This window comes from Crinia signifera, chromosome 1 (assembly GCF_055691185.1).
Source record: "Crinia signifera chromosome 1, ASM5569118v1, whole genome shotgun sequence".
Lineage (NCBI taxonomy): Eukaryota > Metazoa > Chordata > Amphibia > Anura > Myobatrachidae > Crinia > Crinia signifera.
In genome coordinates, this window is record NC_139217.1 from 129,924,521 (window position 1) to 129,945,975 (window position 21,455).

Sequence of the window (21,455 nt, forward strand, 5' to 3'; positions counted from 1 at the left end):
TGGCCTTCTCTTCCTGGGGCCCTGACTGCCTGTGCTTCACACCGTCCTGACATGGCTGCCGGCAGGTGTCTCCTGTGCCAGGTGGGTGCTGCAGGACTCTGTTCCCCTAGTGCTGCTGATCCCTATGTCAGGGAGATGGAGGAGACCACTCCCTGCCCTGTGCCCCAGGGGTCTACTGTGGTGCTGCTCCCTCACTGTCTGCCTCTAGTACTGGTGCTGGGTACCCCCTCTAGTCCCTCAAGGTGTAAGGTGTCCTCTCCTCTGTCCCTGATACTGGACTTTCAGTGGGTACTGGTCCTCTAACCCTGGTGGTGAGCAGTGGGTGCTGGTCCTCTGTCCCTGGTGCTGGACGTGCTATCACACGTGCCTTGATGCCTTCTTCCTCCACGTGGTCCCTCACTGTGCAGTTCCTGGGTACTGTGGCCCCTTAGGTCCCCCTCACACAGCTGCAGCCTGAGCTTTCCACCCTTCCAGGGGCCACCACTGCCTCCCCTAGGCTTATACTCGGGTCAATGATTTTTCCCATGTTTTTTGTGTAAAATTAGGTGCCTCGGCTTATATTCGGGTCGACTTATACTCGAGTATATACGGTAAATAAGAGTTAATAGTAATATTCCAGAATATCATGGTTTAATAATTATCACACAGCAATGACAGAATCTGGTGGAAAACAGTAAGTTACAGTATACTATCAAAGTAACACATGGTTTCAAACCTGTGGCTATATTAGTACTCTGGCTATACCTTGTATTTTTATTTCTGTAGAAAGGATTACTGAGTTTTCCAATATAAAAATCGGTACTTATGTAGTATCTGGGCTGCCGATTTTTTGATTGTATGCCTTAAGTTAAGCGTGGCGAGCGGACGGTATTCTGTGTCCCCTCGCGGGGCTCGCCACGCTTCGGGCTCGGTGGCTCGCCACAGGTTTATATCCAACTCCGTGCCCACTTGGATAGTAGGGGTATGAAAAGGAACCCTTTTCCCATTGAATTCCATGTTAAAATGGACTCAGTCCATTTTAACATTGAATACTATGGAAAAATCGGGTCCATCGCATCGCATGCGATATGGTCGGGTGCGATGCGATGGACCCGATTTCAAAATCGGCAGCCCAGTTACTACATAAGTACCTAAAAATCTATTTTCTTTACTGTGTATTTAGCTACATATATTCTATGGAGCATAATTTATAGCAGGCATGTCCAAACTGTGGCCCTCCAGTTGTTGTGAAACTACACATCCCAGCATGCCTTGCCATAGTTTTAGTATTCCCTAATACCAAAACTGTGGCAAGGCATGATGGGACTTGTAGTTCAACAACAGCTGGAGGGCCATAGTTTGGATATGCCTGATTTATAGGTAGACTGTAAATGGATTAACACTGTTTCCCAAATACCGCCATTATAATCCAGGATTTAAGGATATCGATCCTTGAGTCCAAATGGTTAAATAAAACTGAATGGGTATGTATGATAGATTGTGTATGGATCAAAGGGTTGACGGTGTCTAGGTTGACACAAGCAAAAGGTAGACCATGAAAAAGTCCAAATTTTTTTTTTGTGTAGCATGGACCCCCAATTAGTGTAACGCTTTGCTTGCTATGCTTAGAGCATGCTGCCTTGCTGCGCATACTTTATTGTTCCCAATTGTAGTCCTCGTGGATCGTAAAGCATGAAAAGGTGCAGAAAATGAAAAAAAATTGTGAAAAACTCATGACCTTTCATGTGTTGAACATTTGCATGTTGACCTTTGGGTCATTACATGTCAATTCATCACAAAAAAAGTAACTTTTCAAACTGAACTTCTCAGATTTTCATGAAATTTGGTAGGGTGGTAGATGACATGAAGTTACTTTCATATATACAATTTTAGCCCTCAGTGATGCAATAGGGTTGCAAACATGACAAATAAATGTAACATTTATGCTTGCAATGTCAATTTAAAAAAAAAATCATCACTTGGCTTCAAAACAAGACCAACATGAAAGGTCTACCACAGTTAAAAGCAAAGGGGCCATAGTTTTCATAAAAATAGTTTTAGATGTAAATATTGAGTTCTACATTTCAAGGTCACATGATTTGACCTTGACTATCTAAAGTGTACTTTTAATTTTTGTGTATACAAAGTAGGTTGTACAGTTAAATACAATCTCTCTTTATTGTAAGTTTAATTTCGGGATGCTTTTGGGAACATACTTTATATAAACAAAAAAGAAAACATGTTTTTGTTCAAGGTCAAATCACGTGACCTTGAAACGTAGAAGTCCATATTAAAATCTGAAATGTTTTTTTTTTTTTTTAATGCAAACTATGGTCCCTTGTGATGCCCATACACAGGACCGAGTTGGCTTGTTTTCATCCCATTCCGACAGATCCGGCTGAGATATTGGTTGAAAATATTGGCTGAATCGGGCCTGTTTGACATCTGATCCGACCTGATGCGCTTTCCTGTGCGCATCAAAACCTGTAGAGTATACATGCAGCACATATGATCTATCGAAATCGGATGCATCAGTGCACATTGCAGGTGCCCCCCCAGCCACTGGCAGCCAGAGAGAGGAGGCTGCGATGGCCGGGTTGGGCAGATTTCAAAACTCCCATTCAAATGAACGGGCAGCCGCTGATTTGCTGAGAGCTTTCTTGGCTGGGAGTTTTGAAATATGCCTGCCCGCCGCTACCGCAGCCTGTTCCCCACCAGCAGCTCCGGGGGACTTACATGTGATAAATTGCATGTAAAAAAATATGGCGCATCAAGTGCTAAATCGTATGCAGCCATCCCTGGAAGCTGACCAATCTGACCTGTTTATGTAAATCTTAAGCTTCAAAACAAGACCAACATGAAAGCTCTACCACAATTAGAAGTAAAGTTATGTTTTTTTTTCCGTTGACCTTGCAAGTTTAAATTATACATTTTTCGTCATGTTTGCAACCCTGTTGCATGATCATTGTGTATCACTGAGGGCTAACATTTTTCATATGAAAGTACCTTTGTCATCTATCATACTACCAAATTTCATAAAACTGCGACGGTCGGGTGGGAAGCTGTGATGATTTGGAATAACCCCTTATGCCAGGCGTTCCCAAACTTTTTTGAATCACGGCACGCTAGAGCATCAAAATGTTTCCAAGGCACCCCTAGGTCAAATGTTTCTTCTTGAGAAATTCAGGAAAAAATATAAAAGTAAGAACATTGTGTTTATATATCACATTTATGTGGCGAGGGGAAGGATTTTCTCCTGTTTGTCCACATATGTTATGATTGGCAGCAACTAGCACTGCTTTTGCCTGGTACATTGCACATAACAAATATGAATTGATCCTGGTCCACCAACCGAAGGCACCCCTGTAAGTGTCCTGAGGCACCCCAGGGAGCCTAGGTACACAGTTTGGGAACCACTGCCTTATGCCAGTGTCCACAGACTGCATGTTGACCTTTTGCCAATGTTGAACATATGGCATCGCCCGATCATCCGGATAGTATATAGCTCAGACAATGTCTAATTTGACAGTCAATAGGGTTCACTTTGAACAAAGGGTTGACACAAGCAAACGGTTGACATGGAAAAGATCAACACATGAAAAACTCATATTGACTTTTAACCACTTTGGTGTTATGCATGTAAATTTCTTGGGCTGAGCTGCGCGGGCTCGCCACAAGACATTTCCAGGCATGCCACTGATTAATTGGTGTTCCTCCAGCTGTGCACCACCACTAGTGGCACTGCCCCCCCCCCCCCCCCCGCCGCAGGTTCTCTCCTCTGGCCAGTGCTGACTCCCCACCCCGGCGATTGTACGCAGGGGCCTCCCCTGCTGCTACTGCTCCGCCCCGAACATCCCCGTTCCTGCCACCTGGTCACTGCTGTCTGTGAATGGCGGCAGGTGCAGTGGCAGGAGAAACCAGACAATCCTGGGAGGGGAGTCTGTACTGTACTGGCTGACGGTGGGCAACAGGGGAGGTTGGGCTGCCGCTGTGTAGGATATTTCTGCGCTTGGCACACTTTACGGTTCCTAATTGGAGTCACATGGATGGTAAAGAATGAAAAAGTTAAAAAAAAACTTCTTGGTGTTGAACTATTGACTTGTTGACCTAGATATTGTCTGTCAGCCATCCAGATACCAAATTGACTAAATCTCAAGCATGAATAGTTTATGAAACAATGTATTACCTGCATACTATATTTTTTTAATACATATGTGGGTCAGATTCCAGGATGGAGTTGTCTACCCCCAGTCTTTCTTGTCCTCATGCAAACCTAAAGACACCCATACACTACTGCGATATGTTCCGGATTGACTGATCGGGCGAATAAATCGAACCAAATTGCATGTGTTTTGCATCCATTCAACCCGATGCGCGGTCCAGTGCACATCGGGTCAGACTTTCCACATTAAACATTCTACACAAAATCTATCAGATCTGACCCATCAGCTGCACACCGCGGGAGCTTTTTAACACCGATGATGTATTGGGTCCGATTCTGTTGGTGTGTGCCAGTGGTGAAGCACTGCTGTCACACACTTATATGCAGGTCCAGGCAGCAGGGCGAACAGTGCATGGTGGGCAGACAGCTGCAGCAGAGTTAAAAAAAAAAAAAACTTTCTGCGGGGCGGCCAGCGGCGGTTGCAGTGCTGTGGGGCTGGCAGTGGTGAGTGGCAGCAGAATTAAAAAAAAATACTTTCAAAAGATTGGCCGGCCGCAGATGGGAGGCTGCTGATTGGCTGAGAGGGCTCTCCGAACCAATCAACGGACGACCAGTCTTTTGAAAGTTTTTATTTTAATTAAATTCTCCTGCCCCCTGCCTCTGCTGTAAAAATGGAACATCAATGCCAAATCGTAAGTGAGCCCCCCCGGGGTGTTACCGGAGGTGCTCAAGGGAAATTGTGTCTGACGTGCTCAGGACAAGTTTGCCTAATGTAGGGTGGATTTATTTTTCCTGCATGTATTGTGAGGGTGTAATGCTTCTTGCTTCGCCTCTATACCAAGGCAAAGCAGGAAGCAGTAATGTTGAGATATAATACCATTGCGGGTGCTGGAGTAGGGGAGTCCAAACATCCCATTTCTTGTGATGCCTGGAGCACCTAGTGCTGATATGCTGTGTCTTCCTCCTGGCTCTGCTGCTCATGCCCAATATTTCCTATGCAGCCGTGGAGCCAGCAGCTGCCAGCGACAGAGTGGTCCCAGCTGTGGTGAAAGGGCAATGACCCCTGGAGAGGTCGAAATCAATAGCTTTAGGTGACGGAATGTTTCTAGCTACTGACTTGTTCATACATTGCTTGGCATATTGGCATATGATCTTTTAGATAGCAGAGCCAATAAAGGCATGAGTCTACGCTTCTCCCATCATTGAACACAATACTGTATATATGGGGAAGAATATGTATCGGGGCACATAATGTGCATTGAAACCATTTCTCTCACATAATAGAGGATCATACATCTACCCGCATTCCTAAGGTATCCTTTGTATAACCTGTAGATGTATTGTGTTTGGCAATAAACATGCCTGTGTTCCAGCCAGGTGGTCTGTAAAATATGCACTGTTATGGTGCTCTTACACCTGCTGTTTATCAAGGCAATTCCCCAATCCCCTGATCATTGCGTCGGGGAATATTAAACATGCTTTAAAAAAAAAAAAACCTTGTTCCTGGCTTGGAACGTGGAATTGGGATTTTTTTTAACATGTTAAATATCCCTATATGGATTGCTGAGCATATGTTATCATTGCTCATTGGGATGGGGAAATGGAGGATTGTCCCCCACTGGTGTATGGGCTTCATGAAGGTTCTTTGCGGTTTGGAAAAAATACTGCTCTATCATAAACAGTGAATTTCCAAAATTAGTTGCATGTGTGACCCAGTAATACCCCTTTTATACTGCCACCCTAGGTCACTGAACACATTTATTTATTAGCAGTTTCTTATATATAGCGCACACAGATTCCGCAGCGCTTTGCGAGAATATTTGACCATTCATTCACATCAGTCTTACAATCTATATTCCCTACCACATGTACATGCACACACAGACATTCTAGGGTTAATTTTTTGGGAGCCAATTAACCTAACAGTATATTTTTGGATTGTGGGAGGAAACCCACGCAAGTACGGGGAGAATATACAAACTCCGCACAGTTAGGACCATGGTGGGAATCGATCCCATGACCACAGTGCTGTGAGGCAGTAATGCTAACCATTACACCATCTCTACCAAACATGAGTTTCTAGCTGCGTCATAGTAACTTCCAAAACCGTTCCCACTGCAGAGTGAATTCAATTGTCATCAGAAGGAAGGCCTGGAATTAACTCGGAGATTACGGGCGAGATGTATCAAACTGAAAAAATACTGTAAAACCCCTGTTTCAACGCATTTTCCTTCCTCCCCTAGTGACGTAGCCGGACGTCCTTCCGGCTGCAGGGAGGGGGGGGGGGGGGGAAGAGGAGGAGGTGCTGGGGACAGGAGGTGGCAGGAATGTGACTGAGACTCCCCGCACACCACAGTACAGGTATCGCGGGGGGCCTCCATCACCGCACCGCGATGCCAGCCGCATATGTTAGTACATATATGGTAGCATCGCGGCGGGTGGTGATGTATTTTAATACACCCCGCCCTAAATCTCTAAGATTTAGACAGGCAACTTTATAGGTTTGTAATAGGACTTAGGTCTCCCATTTACACCACCCCTTTACCAGGGTCTAACAATACTCGCTGCACATGTTGGAAATCTGAGTCACTGGGTTTGGGATATTTGGAGATTATTTTACACCTGGCTGTAACCCAGCCATATCTTTGATTAATGCAGTAGTTGTAAATGGGCAGTGTTTTCCCATTAGCAAACTTGGACAACTGAAATACTTATGTTACATGGCTCTTTCTAATTTATCCCCATGTAAGTTATGGGATAATAATGTACAGGTGTCATGCAACAAGTCATCATCAGTGGGTTATGTCAAAGTAGAATAGTTTTTCCAGCGATGGTATAACATAGCTGAAAAGACTCTCTCCCACGGTGCTGGGACACTGAGCATAGCTGTGCTGCCCCTGACACCTGTGAAGCCATGCCAACATGTTCTGATAGACTATTTTCTTTGAGTGGCTAATAGATCAAAGAAAATAGATGGCTATCGATAAGCAAAACCAGCGTTGGTCAGTCACTATTTTATAAGAGACTAGAGTTAAATGTGTGCTACCAACTAGTTGGTTGTAATATCGACATTGATGTTCATCCTTAATATGGCTAACAGTACCGTTATACAGTACTAGCAGGCGATGTGACAGAATCATTCCCTTCTCAGCATGTGTCCAACTCCAGCTCAATATGCTGCTACATCCATGTTCCGTGCCAGCCAGATTGGTCTCTGTGTTATGTAATGTCATAGTCTGAGATGAGGAATATATACATGGACAAGGTGAACGATGTGACCTGTACACACAGTGTACCGGCGCGCAGTGTATGTAATATGTTGCTGCTGTATAATTACGAGCGGTGACCCGGCAGTGCTATACGTGTGAGTGTGAGTTGCCCCCTGGCCGCGGAGGGATCTGTATGAGGAGTGAGCCCCCAGTGTGGGCAGCGTGCAGCCTCCCTGCGCTTCCTGTATGCTGTGGCGGAGGGATCTGAGTGGCAGCGGCGAGCTCCTCCCCCTGTACACACGCAGTGTGTGTGTGTGTGTCTGTGTCCCCGCTTCCTCCTCCTCTATGCTGCTCTATGTGAGGCACCAGCTCCCGGATAAACATGGCGACGTCGCTGCATGAGGGACCGACCAACCAGCTCGATCTGCTCATCAGAGCCGGTAAAGCGATGTCCGGGCATGCATGCATGCATGCAGGCGGGGTGGGGAGGGAGCCCGGGGCAGCAGCATTATGCACCGCCGCACCCCCGGCCTGTGTGTGCAGCAATGCACGGGCAGAGGAGGGCAGCGGGCGGGCTGCGCACGCTGTGGTTGCAGGGACCCGTGATGGGGGTGATGAGCGCCGCCGGGCGGGAGGGGGTGTAGGCCGGCGCTGAGCGTGCAGGCAGTGGTGACCCGGGAACCAGGAAGTGGCTGTGTGTGTGCGCTGCTGCGCGCTGCTCTGCTTCTCTTAGCGGTGCTGCTGCGGCCTCCCAGCTGTGTGTGACCCGGTACTGCTGCCTACAGGTCCCCGCACCAGCCGCTACGCGGGGCTCATCCCTCCCGTCACTGGCTGGATGCGGGTGTGTGAGGCGTGCAGGGCACCCGGGGTGCTATGTACGGCGCCGGGCTGCGTGTGTGTTTCCCGGTGCTGGTATCGGTAACCAGGCTATACGTTGTGTGTGTGTGGGGTGGTGGTAAGTGCACATACCGTCACTATGTCACCTTAATAGGGGGGGACAACAAATAAAAAAAAAAAACCGTTCATAGCGGAAGCGCAGAGATCAGACGGGCCGTAGCAGTCGGTTGATGGGCAGCAATATCCAACCAATCCCCTCCTGGGGACGGTTCGAAATCCTAGCGCTGACCAATGAGCGTGCGGCGTAGAGACTGGGCTGTGGGCCAATGGGCGCCCAGGAACGCTGTGATTGGCAGTGGGCTGTGAGCTCACAATGCGGATGGAATTGGAGGGAAGAGGGGAGATGTAAACACGGAAGTGCGAGGCGGGGCCTCGGCACCTGGACGCTGCTACCGCTGCCTGGCAGACACGTGAGGCCGGTGTACAGCGAGCTAGCGCCGGGCACTGCTGCACTGCCTTGTCACCCGTATGACTGTCACTATCTAATGTCCCACTACAGGGTCATACTGCGGTGCTGCTGCTTATGCAGCTATTTCCCAGGCCCTTGCCGCACACAGCTGCCAATTCCGCTCACCACTTTGCTCTTGATTATTTTCTGTGACTGCTCCACACCAGCTTATGTGTTTAATTTTATAGAGAGCAATCGGTATCAATGCTACCTCAAGGTTTATTGGCTGTTTTGGAAAACGTGTCCCTTTCCCCACTTGCTACATTGCCCTCATAGTTTTCATGTGTGAAAAGAAAACATTTAATTGCCATCAATAGTGTGAACAAGAACAAGTGATGTTAGCAGTGTGATCATTCTAGTACTTTATTTTTAAATTTATATTTCCCATTTAGCGCCAGATGTATTAAGCTTCAAAAAGTGATACAATGGAGAGTGCTAAAAAGCCAGCCAATCAGCTCCTCACTGTCATGTTACAGGCTGGATTTCAAATGACAGAAGCTGGTTTATCACTCTACTCTTTATAACGTTTTGAAGCTTGATACATGTGGCTCATAATGACTAGATTCTAACCCAGTATATTCAATCCATTTTGAAGGTTTGTTGCACCTTTGCGATAATGGTTTATTTCTCATGTGGTTGTATAACATACATAAAAATGCTGCACCAATCCTGCATTATGCTTACTGTGTGCTCAAGGGTTTCTTTTGTCTGTGACTGTACTACCAAAATCCTCTGTATTATGTGCATTGTTTTTTAATGTCTAAAGCGCCTTGAGTATTGTCTTTGTAAAGGAGCCCATACGCGGTCCATTGTGGACCGGCTCCGTTCTGTACTATGCGATGCGCGCTCCCGAGCATCACATAGTATGGTACAAAAAGTATGTGCAGCACATACTTTTTGTACTAGCTACACATCGCATCGGATCGCATTGCATGCACAAGGCATGCGATGCATGCTATTTAAGTCCTAAACTGACTGTGTATGGGCAGCTTTAGTCCTGTCTGTGATAGTTTTATAGTGGTTTGCACTGTCCCATCACAAAGCATAATGGACAATTTTACTAGTTATTATCTGCAATTTTAAAGCTCTTTGTTTCTCCTAGAAAGTGACATAAATACACACTACAGGCGGGTGGCGGACGGCTCCCTGGCAGTCGGGATTCCGACAGTCATTCCTTTGACGTCGGAATCCGGACTGCTCCCTCGTGGGGGTCCACGACCCCCATAGAGGCAGAATAAAACTTGCCACCGTGCCAGCAGCGTGGCGAGTGCAACGAGCCCGCACAGGGCTTCATTGCTTTCCCCCCGCTGTGCAGTCGGGATTCCGACGTCGGAGAAATGACTGTCGGGATCCCGACTGTTGGTCATTTATACCACACCCCTACAGGCATAGACGGAAGAAGTGTGAAAAACTATAACTATTCAAAGCTTAATATACATAAGTGGATTTTAACAAGCTGCAATTTGCAAATCTGGTTCTTAGGATTATAAGGTGTAATGCTCTTATCACTTTTGACCTATGCACAGTATACTAGTTTACATTTATAGCCCAGTAATCAGTGCTGAGGGCATATTTGAATTTTTGAGATTTATCGATACAATGTTAGAATGAACACTGAAGCCTCATACACACTACCCATTGCTTGCCGCAGTCGATATAGTTAACTATATTGGTCGCAGGTTGCTGATCTTAAGTGTACACACTGAATGATATTGCTCAGTGACATTACTAGGACCGGCCAAACATGGAGGTTGTTTGCTTTTCCTGCATCTTCAGCATTATGGGTTGTTAACTATGTGTAGGTATGTGCATAGTTAATGATATTAAGTGTACACACAAAAGGATAGTAAAAGATATCGCGCAGAAAGCCCTTTTCTGGGGGATAACTTTTACTTTATTCTCTAGTGTGTGTGTGTGTGTGTGTGTGTGTGTGTGTGTGTGTATATAGGGGCTTGAGACCACATTAAAACTATTGGTTGTAAAGGCCCCCATACACTAGGCGATTTAGGCCCAATTTCACCTGATTCGAATGGATCGGGCTGTGAAATCAGCCCAAATCGCATATGCAGACATCTTTCGACCAGATGCGCGGTCCTGTGCGCATCGGCTCGTATGTGGGCGGTGAAGAGAGACCAGACCAGAGAGGCAAGTATGTGAAGACAGACTGACGTAGAAGGTGGAGGGAGCCGGGTAGCGTAGGGTAAGCGGGCAGGCAGCGAGCGCACATAGAAAAAAAAAAACATACAAATGAATAGACAGCCAGTGATTGGTTCAGAGCACTGGCTGCCCATTCATTTGTATAGAGTTTTTTTTTTTTTTCAATGTGCGCCCGCTGCCTGCCCGGTTTCCCCATATGTGTGTCTGCCACCTGGCTTCACATACCTATAGCTATATAAGAAAGTGTTTTAAAAAAAAAATGTTTAAAAATTGATTGGCAGATACTGTATAAAATTATTTCATTAAAATGGCAACATTCAAGGGGTGGGATATATTTGGAAGCTAGTGAATACTCTGTTCTTGACATTGATGTGTTGTAATCAGAAAAAAAATTATAATCAGCACCCTGAGTAAACACCACAAACCAGGTACACCCTCCATGGCAGTGGTATTAACTAATGGCAGTGGCCTCTTTTGAGGATCTGCAGGATGTGTTGGAAAGAATTCTGAGCTGAAAAGTCCCCATCTTGCAACTTAAAGGACTTAATTAGAATAGAATCAACTTTATTGGCCATGTGTGCTTGCGCACACTGGGAATTTTTTGTGGATTACAGTGCAGCATCAAGCAGGGATGAAAAGGGGGGGGGGGGAGGGAGACATTATATATATTACATAAAGACATTACAAGCATTTAATTTCTAGCTACGACTATGGTGGTCAGGTCGCCAAGTAGGGACACGTTGTTTGTCTGTTGATATTGGGATTGCATTCGCTTTGATTGGATTGTTCAGGTGATGGACGGCTAACGGAAAGAAGCTTCTTGCGGATCTGGACGTTTTGACGGGGATGGACCTGAACCGTCTTCTGGATGGTAGGATGTCGAACAGGTTGTGACCAGGATGCAGCTTGTAGTTTGCGATCTTCTCAGCACGTTTCCTTACCGTGGATGAGAACAGATCCCTTATCGGGGGGAGGTCGGTCCCTATGATCCTTTCCGCAGTCTTCACTACCCTCTGCAGTTTTTGTTTGTCATTCTTGCTTGCGCCACCCTACCAGATTGTGATCGAGGAACATAAGACAGACTCCAAGATGGCGGTGTAGAATACGCACAGCAGCTCCTGATATTACTTCAGTGCTGATAGGTTGCCATGGGCCACTTCTCCTCTGGCTCACCTCTCCCTTATCACTGCTTCATACATCTACCCCTTTGTTACTTCATGCAGGGACTTTTCTGGTTTGTTCTCCTCAACAGCAATTCATAGCAGTTTATAGTAATCGTTATTTCTGATTTGTGCAAGCAAGCTTATTTAGCTGTTTTTTGCTGCTGCTCATAATTTTAATGCTAATTAATTCTAAGGTTTACTTTAAAAAAAAAAAAAAATGTAACAAGATATGACTGTCTAGCCACGCTCTATTAGAATAGTGCTGTCCCTAATAGTTTTGGGGATTATCACCTTGTTGGTTGTTTCCAGAAATAGGACAGATGGAGGAACTGCAAGTCTAAAGGAGCCCATAGACGCTCCGTTTTTGCCGGCTCCGTTCTGTACTATGCGATGCGCGCTCCCGCGCATCACATAGTACGGTACAAAAAGTATGTGCTGCACATACTTTTTGTACTAGGTACACATCGGATCGCAGTGCATGCACTAGGGATGCGATCCGATACGATGTGTACTTTAAAAGTACAGAATGGACCGCAAAAACGGACCGTGTATGGGGGGCATTAGGGTCATCCTTAAGACTTACAGTGGGTTATGTAGCATTAGATGCTCATTCAAATTTCTTGACTTAATTGTCTTTCTGAACCTCATTACCGCCACTATATTGTTTGAAGAGTTCCTTCTGGGAAATACTTAGAATTGTAAATAAACAGGTGTAATGATGCAAATGTCCATATGGTTGTGTTTTGTATCTTACCTCCGTTTCCCTTGTACACATGGTGAGATTCAGGATAATGGACAATTTTGGCTAACTGCACTTAAGATTTACACGATCTTGCTATTTGTCCCAGGCCAAATATATTCTACAGGTGACATAGACTTGCCTACACAGTCTATTTAGCCATGCAATTCAGACGCTGGTCATTGGGATTGAATGTGGCTCAACACTGTCCGATTGTGACTCACTTAGTAAGCGGTTTTAATTTAAGAGATTAATGCTCACATGCCGTGACCATTGAGGCTACAAACTGCCTGCGCAAATGAAGAACCATGCATAGGATGAGTTTTACTTAAGGACCTAGATTTTACTTTATCTTTACCGTAGTGACATAAGGTGAGATGAGGCAGAGCCTTTTTCTGTCAATCTGCAGTATAAATCAGAGTTTTGAATATATAAAGTATATGAAAAACACAAAGAATATATTCTAAATATCATCTTTGCATTGGTCTAAACCTTTTTATAGTCTAAACTCTGGAGTAGAAAGTCTGACAGGTGAGGCAGTGCCTCACCTATCTCTTTTGGACATCTCTGATCACAATTGGCCAGCATTATGTACGTCTGCATCTGTGTATAATGCCCACATGATCCCTTGGGCTCATAGACTGTGTGTAAATATGGCTCTGGTACTAGCCAGTGGTTCCCCAGCCATTTACCTCACTGCACACCAATCTATCCCAGTGCACAGTTGGTTAATTACTACATTCTAATTTTTAAAACACAGCAGAGGCTGAAAAAAACAATAAGTGTTCCTGTGGACTAAGGACATTGTCATAACGGGATGGGGAGCATGAGATAAGTGGATGCAATAAGCAGCATGATTGGTTGAGAGGGAATCCTCTAGTTGTATTGCAATAACTTGCTTGGGATATAAAGTGTACTTTTAACTGCAGCTACTTAGTACTTTGGTAATTCTCCATCCAGTTGCTTCCATATGTATGCATCTAACTAGTGTTTAGATAAATGACGTATTGCCTCTTGCTAGAAATATACACGACTCCTCCCCGCATCATGGATTTGGCATACTGTTATCAAGAGAAACAGCCACTAGTGACTGATTACCAGGAGCAGGATTTATTTATTCTTGGCTGCCTTCCAAATGTGGCTGCTCTTTGTAGAGGCCTTAACTACTTATTGTCCTATTGGACGTGTGATCCATTTACAATACAGTATTCTGCATCCAGCTACTGGAGTATAACCCTTTCATTCCCCTAATCCTTTTAATGAAAGAGAATGAATGTCCTCTTTTTCATGGCAAAATCATATTTCACTACTGTTACTAAATTATGATTCTATAAAGTTGCATTTAAGTTTTGAATGTTTGCAATTTAAATATTTAAAGAAGACAATGGGGCAGATATATTAAGCCTTAAAAAGAGATAAACGTGATGGTGATTAAGCCATTCAGCTCCTAGCTGTCATTTTCAGACACAGGTAGATGTATGAAGCAGTGATAAAGGAGAAGTGAGTCAGAGGAGAAGTGGCCATTGCAACCAATCAGCACTGACTGGTTGCAATGGCCACTCAGAGCAGGGCTCTCTTCGGTCCTGTTGTCAAAGCCCTCTTCTCTTCACATGTCACTCACATCTCTCCCATACTCTCCCATCTCTGTCTGCATATACTCCTCTCCATCATTGGCGGCTACAAGCGTCTAGTAGTATTTTATGATGATTGAGCCCTCACTACTTTATATTTAAGCTGTAATGTGTATTGAACTGTGGCGTTTTTTACCTGTACTCTATTTTTGTTATTTATTCAATGTACTTGTTCAACTGTTCCTTTGTATGGAGCCGCGAAACTCTTGTGGTGCCTTATAAATAAAATTATATTACTAATAATAATCTAATTTGCATAATTTATACAGAACAAATTGACTGTACGTTTTTCACTCTTGACTTTTGATTTACAATGATTGTTATGCATTCATGTAGTGTATTGGAAGTTGTATATTTAGTAGTGTTTAAAAAAAAAATTCACACTTTAATTTTAATTAGCTGTTTTATTTTAGAGCACCATTATTAGCAAAGCTTATTATTGAAAAGGACACAAGTTGTCAAATCCTGTGCTATATGTGTAAACATTTCCATCTGGCATCTGTTTGCAATGGAAGTTGGAAGAGTCAGGTTTAATAAAAATGGTTTATTTGCTTGTGTGTTTAGGAGAAGTACAGTAGATTAGTGTATTCCCTCCACATCCTAGTGTGCCAAATCTGTCAGTAATTGAATAATCTTTCTCCAGACCTGTTTTTATCTGGTTCCTTTCTCTTTCACTGATTAGCACAGACCACCAAGTACTTACTATGTCCTAATTACTTCATCAAGTCGTCAGTAGTATCTTAATACTTCATGAAAGCAGGTATGACCGTAAACTATCTAGGATCCCCACATATTACAAGGGTTATTATATACACTGATCGCAGAACAGTTTAATGGTTCTAATCTAAATCAAGAAAAAAAAGAGCAAAAAAGAGTGGAGCTCTAATTCTAAAGGTGGCCATACACACACAGATTTATCTTCAGATCTGGCTGGTTGGAACAAAAACATGGTTATGGATGAGTGCAAATGACAGTTGACCATTTGCTTGGAAATGCTGGAAAACTGACAAACTGTCACTCATCCATAACCATATTTTTATTCCAACCAGTCCGATCTGAAGATAAATCTTACTAGTGTATGGGCACCATAACAGTGAATATAAACCTATGTGTACATTAGATTAGTAAAAATGTGATCAATTGGGTGAACAATAATAAAAAACAGTATTTATTAAGAATTATAAGAAAATTAATTCAATATTCTGATACATTATTAGTGATACTAGAGCATAGAATAAAACTCATTTCAAATAAAATATGTATGATTATTAGGTGGATTACAGTGGGAAAATAAGTAATAAAATAAATTGTGTGTATGTATGGAAAAGGAGGGGCCTTGCGGTAAGATGCAAGAAAAGACTGAATCAGTCTTACCTGGGGCACACTTTAATTAGATGTATGTTGTGTTATTGTATTTTATTAAAACGTAACTTTTAATTCTTGTTGCTTAAAAGGAGGGGTGACAATTGTCACTTTGGTTGGGGATATTTGATTTGATTGGTATCCGTATCCCCAATGTCTATTCTGCACCTTACAAATTTAGGTGTATGTATGTATGTGTGTGTGTGTGTGTATATGTATATGTGTGTGTGTGTGTATGTATATATATATATATATATATATATATATATATATATATATATATATACACTTAATGCAGTCCTGCTTGTTCCTATTGATGCTCCCTTGTAGATAAATAGTCCACAAGTGTTAGTATAAACTCCAAACAATGTTCTTACTTTGAATGGTGGGTATCCATTAGGGAAGCCAATCCCGGGGCATTTTTTCAATCCCGGGATTCGGGATTGAAAAATGCTCAATCCCGGGATTGTCTTTCCTAATAAAAAAACGCCCTGGCCGCCCCGCATTTACTTACATTTGCAGGGGCGGCCGGTGGCCGGGTTGATGGGTGGGAGCCGGGATGCCTGGTGGGCAGCTTCATCCGGCCGGCGGCAGGGTGGGAGCCGGGATACCGGGTGGGCAGCTTCCTACTTCGGGAGCCGGGTTGCTGGGTCGGCTGGCCCGCTAGGTGGACGGGCGGCTTCATCTCTGCCTGCCTGCCTGCACAGCGTGACCTCTCATCACGCTGAGAGGTCATGCTGCGCAGGGTTGCTCTGCCGGGTATGGGAGTATCCGGGCAGCGGCTGAGCGAGTGCTCAGCCGCTGCCCGGCATTAGACTGCGCATGCGCAGTCTAATCCCGAAAATCCCGGGATTGGAAACTCCAATCCCGGGATTGAAATCCCGGCGTTTTGGGGGCCAAATCCCGGGATCCCGCCGATCCCAATCCCGGGATTGGCCACCCTAGTATCCATATACTTTTCTAATAATTCTTAATAAATACTGTTTTTTTATTATTGTTCACCCAATTGATCACATTTTTACTAATCTAATGTACACATACGTTTATATTCACTGTTAGAATTAGTGCTCCACTCTTTTATTGTTTTTTTTTTTTTTTTCTTGACAATCTATCGATTGGGAACCTACCTTCCCTCTGTGTGAGCAGCTGGCTCAGCACCCTATTTGGAGGTGCCCACCTTCCCCTACTTTGGAGGAATTATATCAATAGATTGTGCTAAGTTCATATAAAATGGGTCTGCTCCATTACACCAGGAATGTAGCTGGGTAAATATGTACGGTTACACTACTTCCTATCATTTGTCATTTTGGAAATGGGTTTGACTCGAAAAGTCGAATAGGTGGACAACATGGTTTCCATGTAGAGGTTATCCTTAATTGTCTCCCCTGTCTTTTGTATGTGATGACTGTTTACTTCATGTTGGGTTCAATAACATTGTCAAAGCTAATAAAAAGAGAATGTGTGTGTGTGGTCACAGACTAGTCATATTGTGTTCCCTTTATTCTCTAAGTAGCTAGCAAATACAAGAGTTTTTTTGTTGTCAAACAGCTCTTGCGCCTCTAAGCTTGTGTATAACTTGCTGTGTGCAGTTGCTCAGATATGCCCTGTCTTGTTGAGCTGTGATACTCTGGTCTGCTAAGGTTCCTGCTTTTAAATTCTCTTGTGCAGGAGGCATGGGAAAGGGTCACCTAAAGATAGGCTCAGGCAGTGCTGGCTGCTGACTGGGGATGGATCAGCTGTGAACACATTTCCATAAATGGCAAGAGCAATTGGAGATGGCACCTTCCATGGGGAGAGGATGGGAAGCAGCAGGTGCTGCTGTGGCTTTATTACTTTTTAACACTTGGCAGAGAGTTCTCCCCAATTCTCCCGGAGGATGGCTGCTTTCTGCCTCACTGTTATTCTCACTGTAACTTGCCAGTGTTTGCTTGTTACATTTCCCACTCGTCATTGTAGAGATTTGTTTTAAATGAAACTCATGCATGCTTCCTTAAAGGCACATTACCATTTTGTTTTCTAACTTATTTCTTGAACAAATACGTGTATGGCTTAAGGTGTGTACACATGGGGGCGATATGCCGTGCTATGCGAGTCCCAATACGATCAGAGCGCGCGCATCGCCAGAGCATCAGGCACGCAATCCCTAAATAAGCATGCGATATGGCTTCCGATGTTCACTATATCGGCAACATCGGAAGCCATATCGCACTGTGTGTACACACTATTAGATAAATCCCTTCGTTGAGAAAGCCACACATAAACATATTTACTTCAGTTTGCCAAATATGATGTATTAGGTATGTAGCTTTCTGTGAATATGTTGTACTTTATATTTTCAACATTTTAGAATGTACATAGTGATGTATACAAGTACAGATGTACTAAGGCAGGTCTGCTCACCCATCAGTACCCCTTATGAGCCAACTATTCTGTATGTATGATCTGTTTATATCACTTGGGCTGTGCAAACCGCTATGATGAAACACACCATGCCCTATTTATGGGCCTTGTATTTTGCGTAACTGTTGCATGTATTCGATAGCTTGAAATACTGTTAAATATGTAACTTTTTGATAGGATTTGTTCGGTCCTGCATTATTTTTTTTTTATTTTTTTTATAACCTTTACCTTTTATAAAAAAAAAATTGGCCACACTGATGTTAAGTATAGCTTGTCATTGTCTCTTAATGATGACTAAGGGGGTATTCAATGCAGGGTCACGACTTTCGGACTGTGGCCCCACTATTATTACCAGTGGTGGCAGTCCTGCCTTTATTAAAGCACAAATGGGTACTTGTTTCCTAGCACGGCGGGGAAGCGCCGGGGATCACCGTCTAAGGCGCCATGCAAGCAGTCAGGGCAGGCACCAGGCTGTTTTAGCGGGGTGCTGCTAGCAGGGCGGAGCGCATTTTGCCCTTTAAAAATCAGGCAAGATGCAGCTCACCGCTAAAACAGCCTAGCGGGAACACTATCCAATTTTACTGTCCATTTGTACCCATACAGAAGTATGGGTTAAGATGCTCAGACTTTTTTTTTTTTTTTTTTTTTTATATATATATATTCTGAGTTGTCTGCCTTTCTGTTTATAAACATTTCTCAATTTTGCTGAAATTGTTCCAAAAGCCTCTAATAAACCTAGTAATTAAACAAGTGTTTTATTAAATGAATTTCTTTATCTTCCAGTTGAGGCATCTGTACACGGTAGCAATGTCCACTGCACAGACAAGACCATCGAGGCAGCAGAGGCTCTGCTACATATGGAGTCTCCCACTATCCTGCGGGACTCCAGAAGTCCAGGTACTTTCTAACAGTGGTGATCTGCAACAGCTGCAATTTGAATTGTTTTTTCCCCCTATGAAGTTATACCTGTGACTTTTTATAGGAATTCATTTTAATTAACACAGAGGCCACAGAAGCAGAGCATGATATTTTGCATACTTTGGAGGTAATTAGGGAGGGACATCGGGCAAACATTTAGTTCTTTGTTTTGTTTTTTTATTATTTTGCCACGCATAGTGGCTAACCCGACCAAAGTTATTATTGCGATGCAAAATGTCCTTTTTGAGCACTCAAATGGGTCACTTTTCCCACATGCTTGTGCAGTGGTGATCAGATTTACACATCTAGTTGTGAATCATCTCTTACAATTATGGTTTTAAAGGCTTTTTACTGGTAAAATTATGTGTTTTTATGTACTGTTGTGATTATGCTAACCCTTTCGTATGCACCCCACAACTGTCACTGTTGTTGTGATGGTTACCGATTATACACGGCAGGAACTGTCACTGCTGGCCAGTGAGATCATTTGCCTGTGGCTCAATATACCCTTGTAATATGCTGAACTGTAGTCCAGAACAGGTGAAAATTATTTTTCTGATAGACCTGTTAATATCCTCGACTCTGAACTGTCCTTTGTTCCCCACATTCAATTTGTCACCAAATCATGTTACATGCATCTAAAAAACATATCCAAAATACGACCCTATCTCACACAAGACACTACCAAATCTTTTATCCATGCACTCATTATATCCCGCTTTGATTATTGCAATAGTCTCCTAACTGGTCTTCCCAAGAACAGACTCTCGCCATTGCAATCCATTATAAATGCTGCTGCTAGGCTGATCTTCATAGCAAGACACTTATTGTCTCATGATCCGCTCTGCCAGTCCCGCCATTGGTTGCCTGTTTTTTACCGTATTCAATATAAAACACTTTTACTCACATATAAAGCTATTAACCATTCTGCAGCAGCATATATCTCTTTACTTCTCTCAAAATATCTCCCACCTTGACCACTCCGCTCTGCACAAGATCTGCGTGTCTCTTCTGCACGGATCACCAGCTCCCATTCACTTTTACAGGACTTTCATCGGGCTGCTCCCACCCTATGGAATGCCCTTCCATGCACAATAAGACTCTCCACTAGCCTCCAAACTTTCAAGCGACCCCTGAAAACTCACCTCTTCCGACAAGCCAATCATATTTAAGTTCCATATGCATAATCATCTGAGGCACTTATGTATTATATAGCTTCTCTTCAGGACCTACAAGCTATGCTATTACTGGTGCCTGTCCTTGTGTTTCCCTCATATATCCCTATAGATTGTAAGCTTGCAGCAGGGCCCTCTTACCTCCAAGTCTGTCTGTTGTTACCCAGTTTGGTTTATCTCTGTTTACAATTCTAAAGCGCAACGGAATCTGCTGCTCTATATACGAAACTGTAAATAAATAATAAATTCGATTCTAGAAAAAGGAACTATTTCAATGCCAGACTATTCAATTGCGGCCCTTTTCATCACTATTGATGGCATTTTTTTGGCCATGCCTTTTCACATTTTTGGGGTGGTGAAAAATGCCTCAAACTGTGAACACTGGCTGAATTTCACTTGGTAAGTGTTAAACATGTGGATCAGCTGCTAACCAAAGTGCTGAATTTTTCACCATTTGCTTTACAAAACGGAGAAAAGTGTGGCACTAATTGTATATAAAGTAACTTCTTAAAGCCTACTAATAAACTGTAGATTGAGTATTTATGTTGCCCCCCCCCCCCCACACACACACACACACACCTTAACTGCCACCCCTAATGACATTAGGCAGTAGTTACAGTTACTACATCATTCACCCAGTTTGTGAAGATTTGACTTGTAACTTTCAGAGAAAGTGCTGCCATTTTTGGTCACAGGTAGAGACGGGTTAAATACTTGTGCTGTCACAGTGTTTATTAATGTTACTCCATTAGCTGATTGTGTACTCTGCATGTTGCTGATCATTTATAATACTTCAAAGATTGCACACAGATGGGAGGGTGGGCATGTGAGAGCAGCTGCTGCATTGAACATACTGGAACTCTTTCTGTGTGCCTTCAAAGCCCTTTACATTAGATAAATTCAGGTTTTTAGCTATCTTTATTAAGTTTACAACGGCATCATATCTAGCCTGATTGGTATGAATGCAATTTTGCCCTTATTTTGTCTTCTGGAGATATTTATTGTAATGGTTTAAAGTTACCTTAAATACAAAAAAAGCTTATAATGTAAATTAAATAAAAATGCCTATGGCAACTCCATAAGGGGAATACTCATGTGTAACTTTTTGGGAGCAATTCAGTTATTTTGGGCTCCAATTAATTATTTGTTGCTCCCACAAAGTATCGGGTTTTGCTGCATAAGGCATGGTAAGGGCTCCCAAATCACTGACATGTC

At 43.4% G+C, this 21,455-nt stretch overlaps 1 protein-coding gene across 4 annotated transcripts in view; it reads left to right on the forward strand.

The window, feature by feature from the left end:
- ELF2 (E74 like ETS transcription factor 2) overlaps window positions 1-21,455 on the forward strand; it is a 95,125-nt gene that overhangs the window by 64,935 nt on the left and 8,735 nt on the right. The window contains exons 1-2 of one of the 4 annotated variants that reach the window (XM_083173603.1): window positions 7,582-7,790; window positions 18,931-19,044. In XM_083173603.1, coding sequence (XP_083029729.1) covers window positions 7,733-7,790; window positions 18,931-19,044 — 172 coding nt within the window. In that variant the 5' untranslated portion in view covers window positions 7,582-7,732. Of the gene's footprint in view, window positions 1-7,581; window positions 7,791-8,102; window positions 8,306-8,635; window positions 8,658-18,930; window positions 19,045-21,455 lie in introns of those variants that run through there. The other 3 variants (XM_083173596.1, XM_083173612.1, XM_083173589.1) reach the window with 3 other exon arrangements.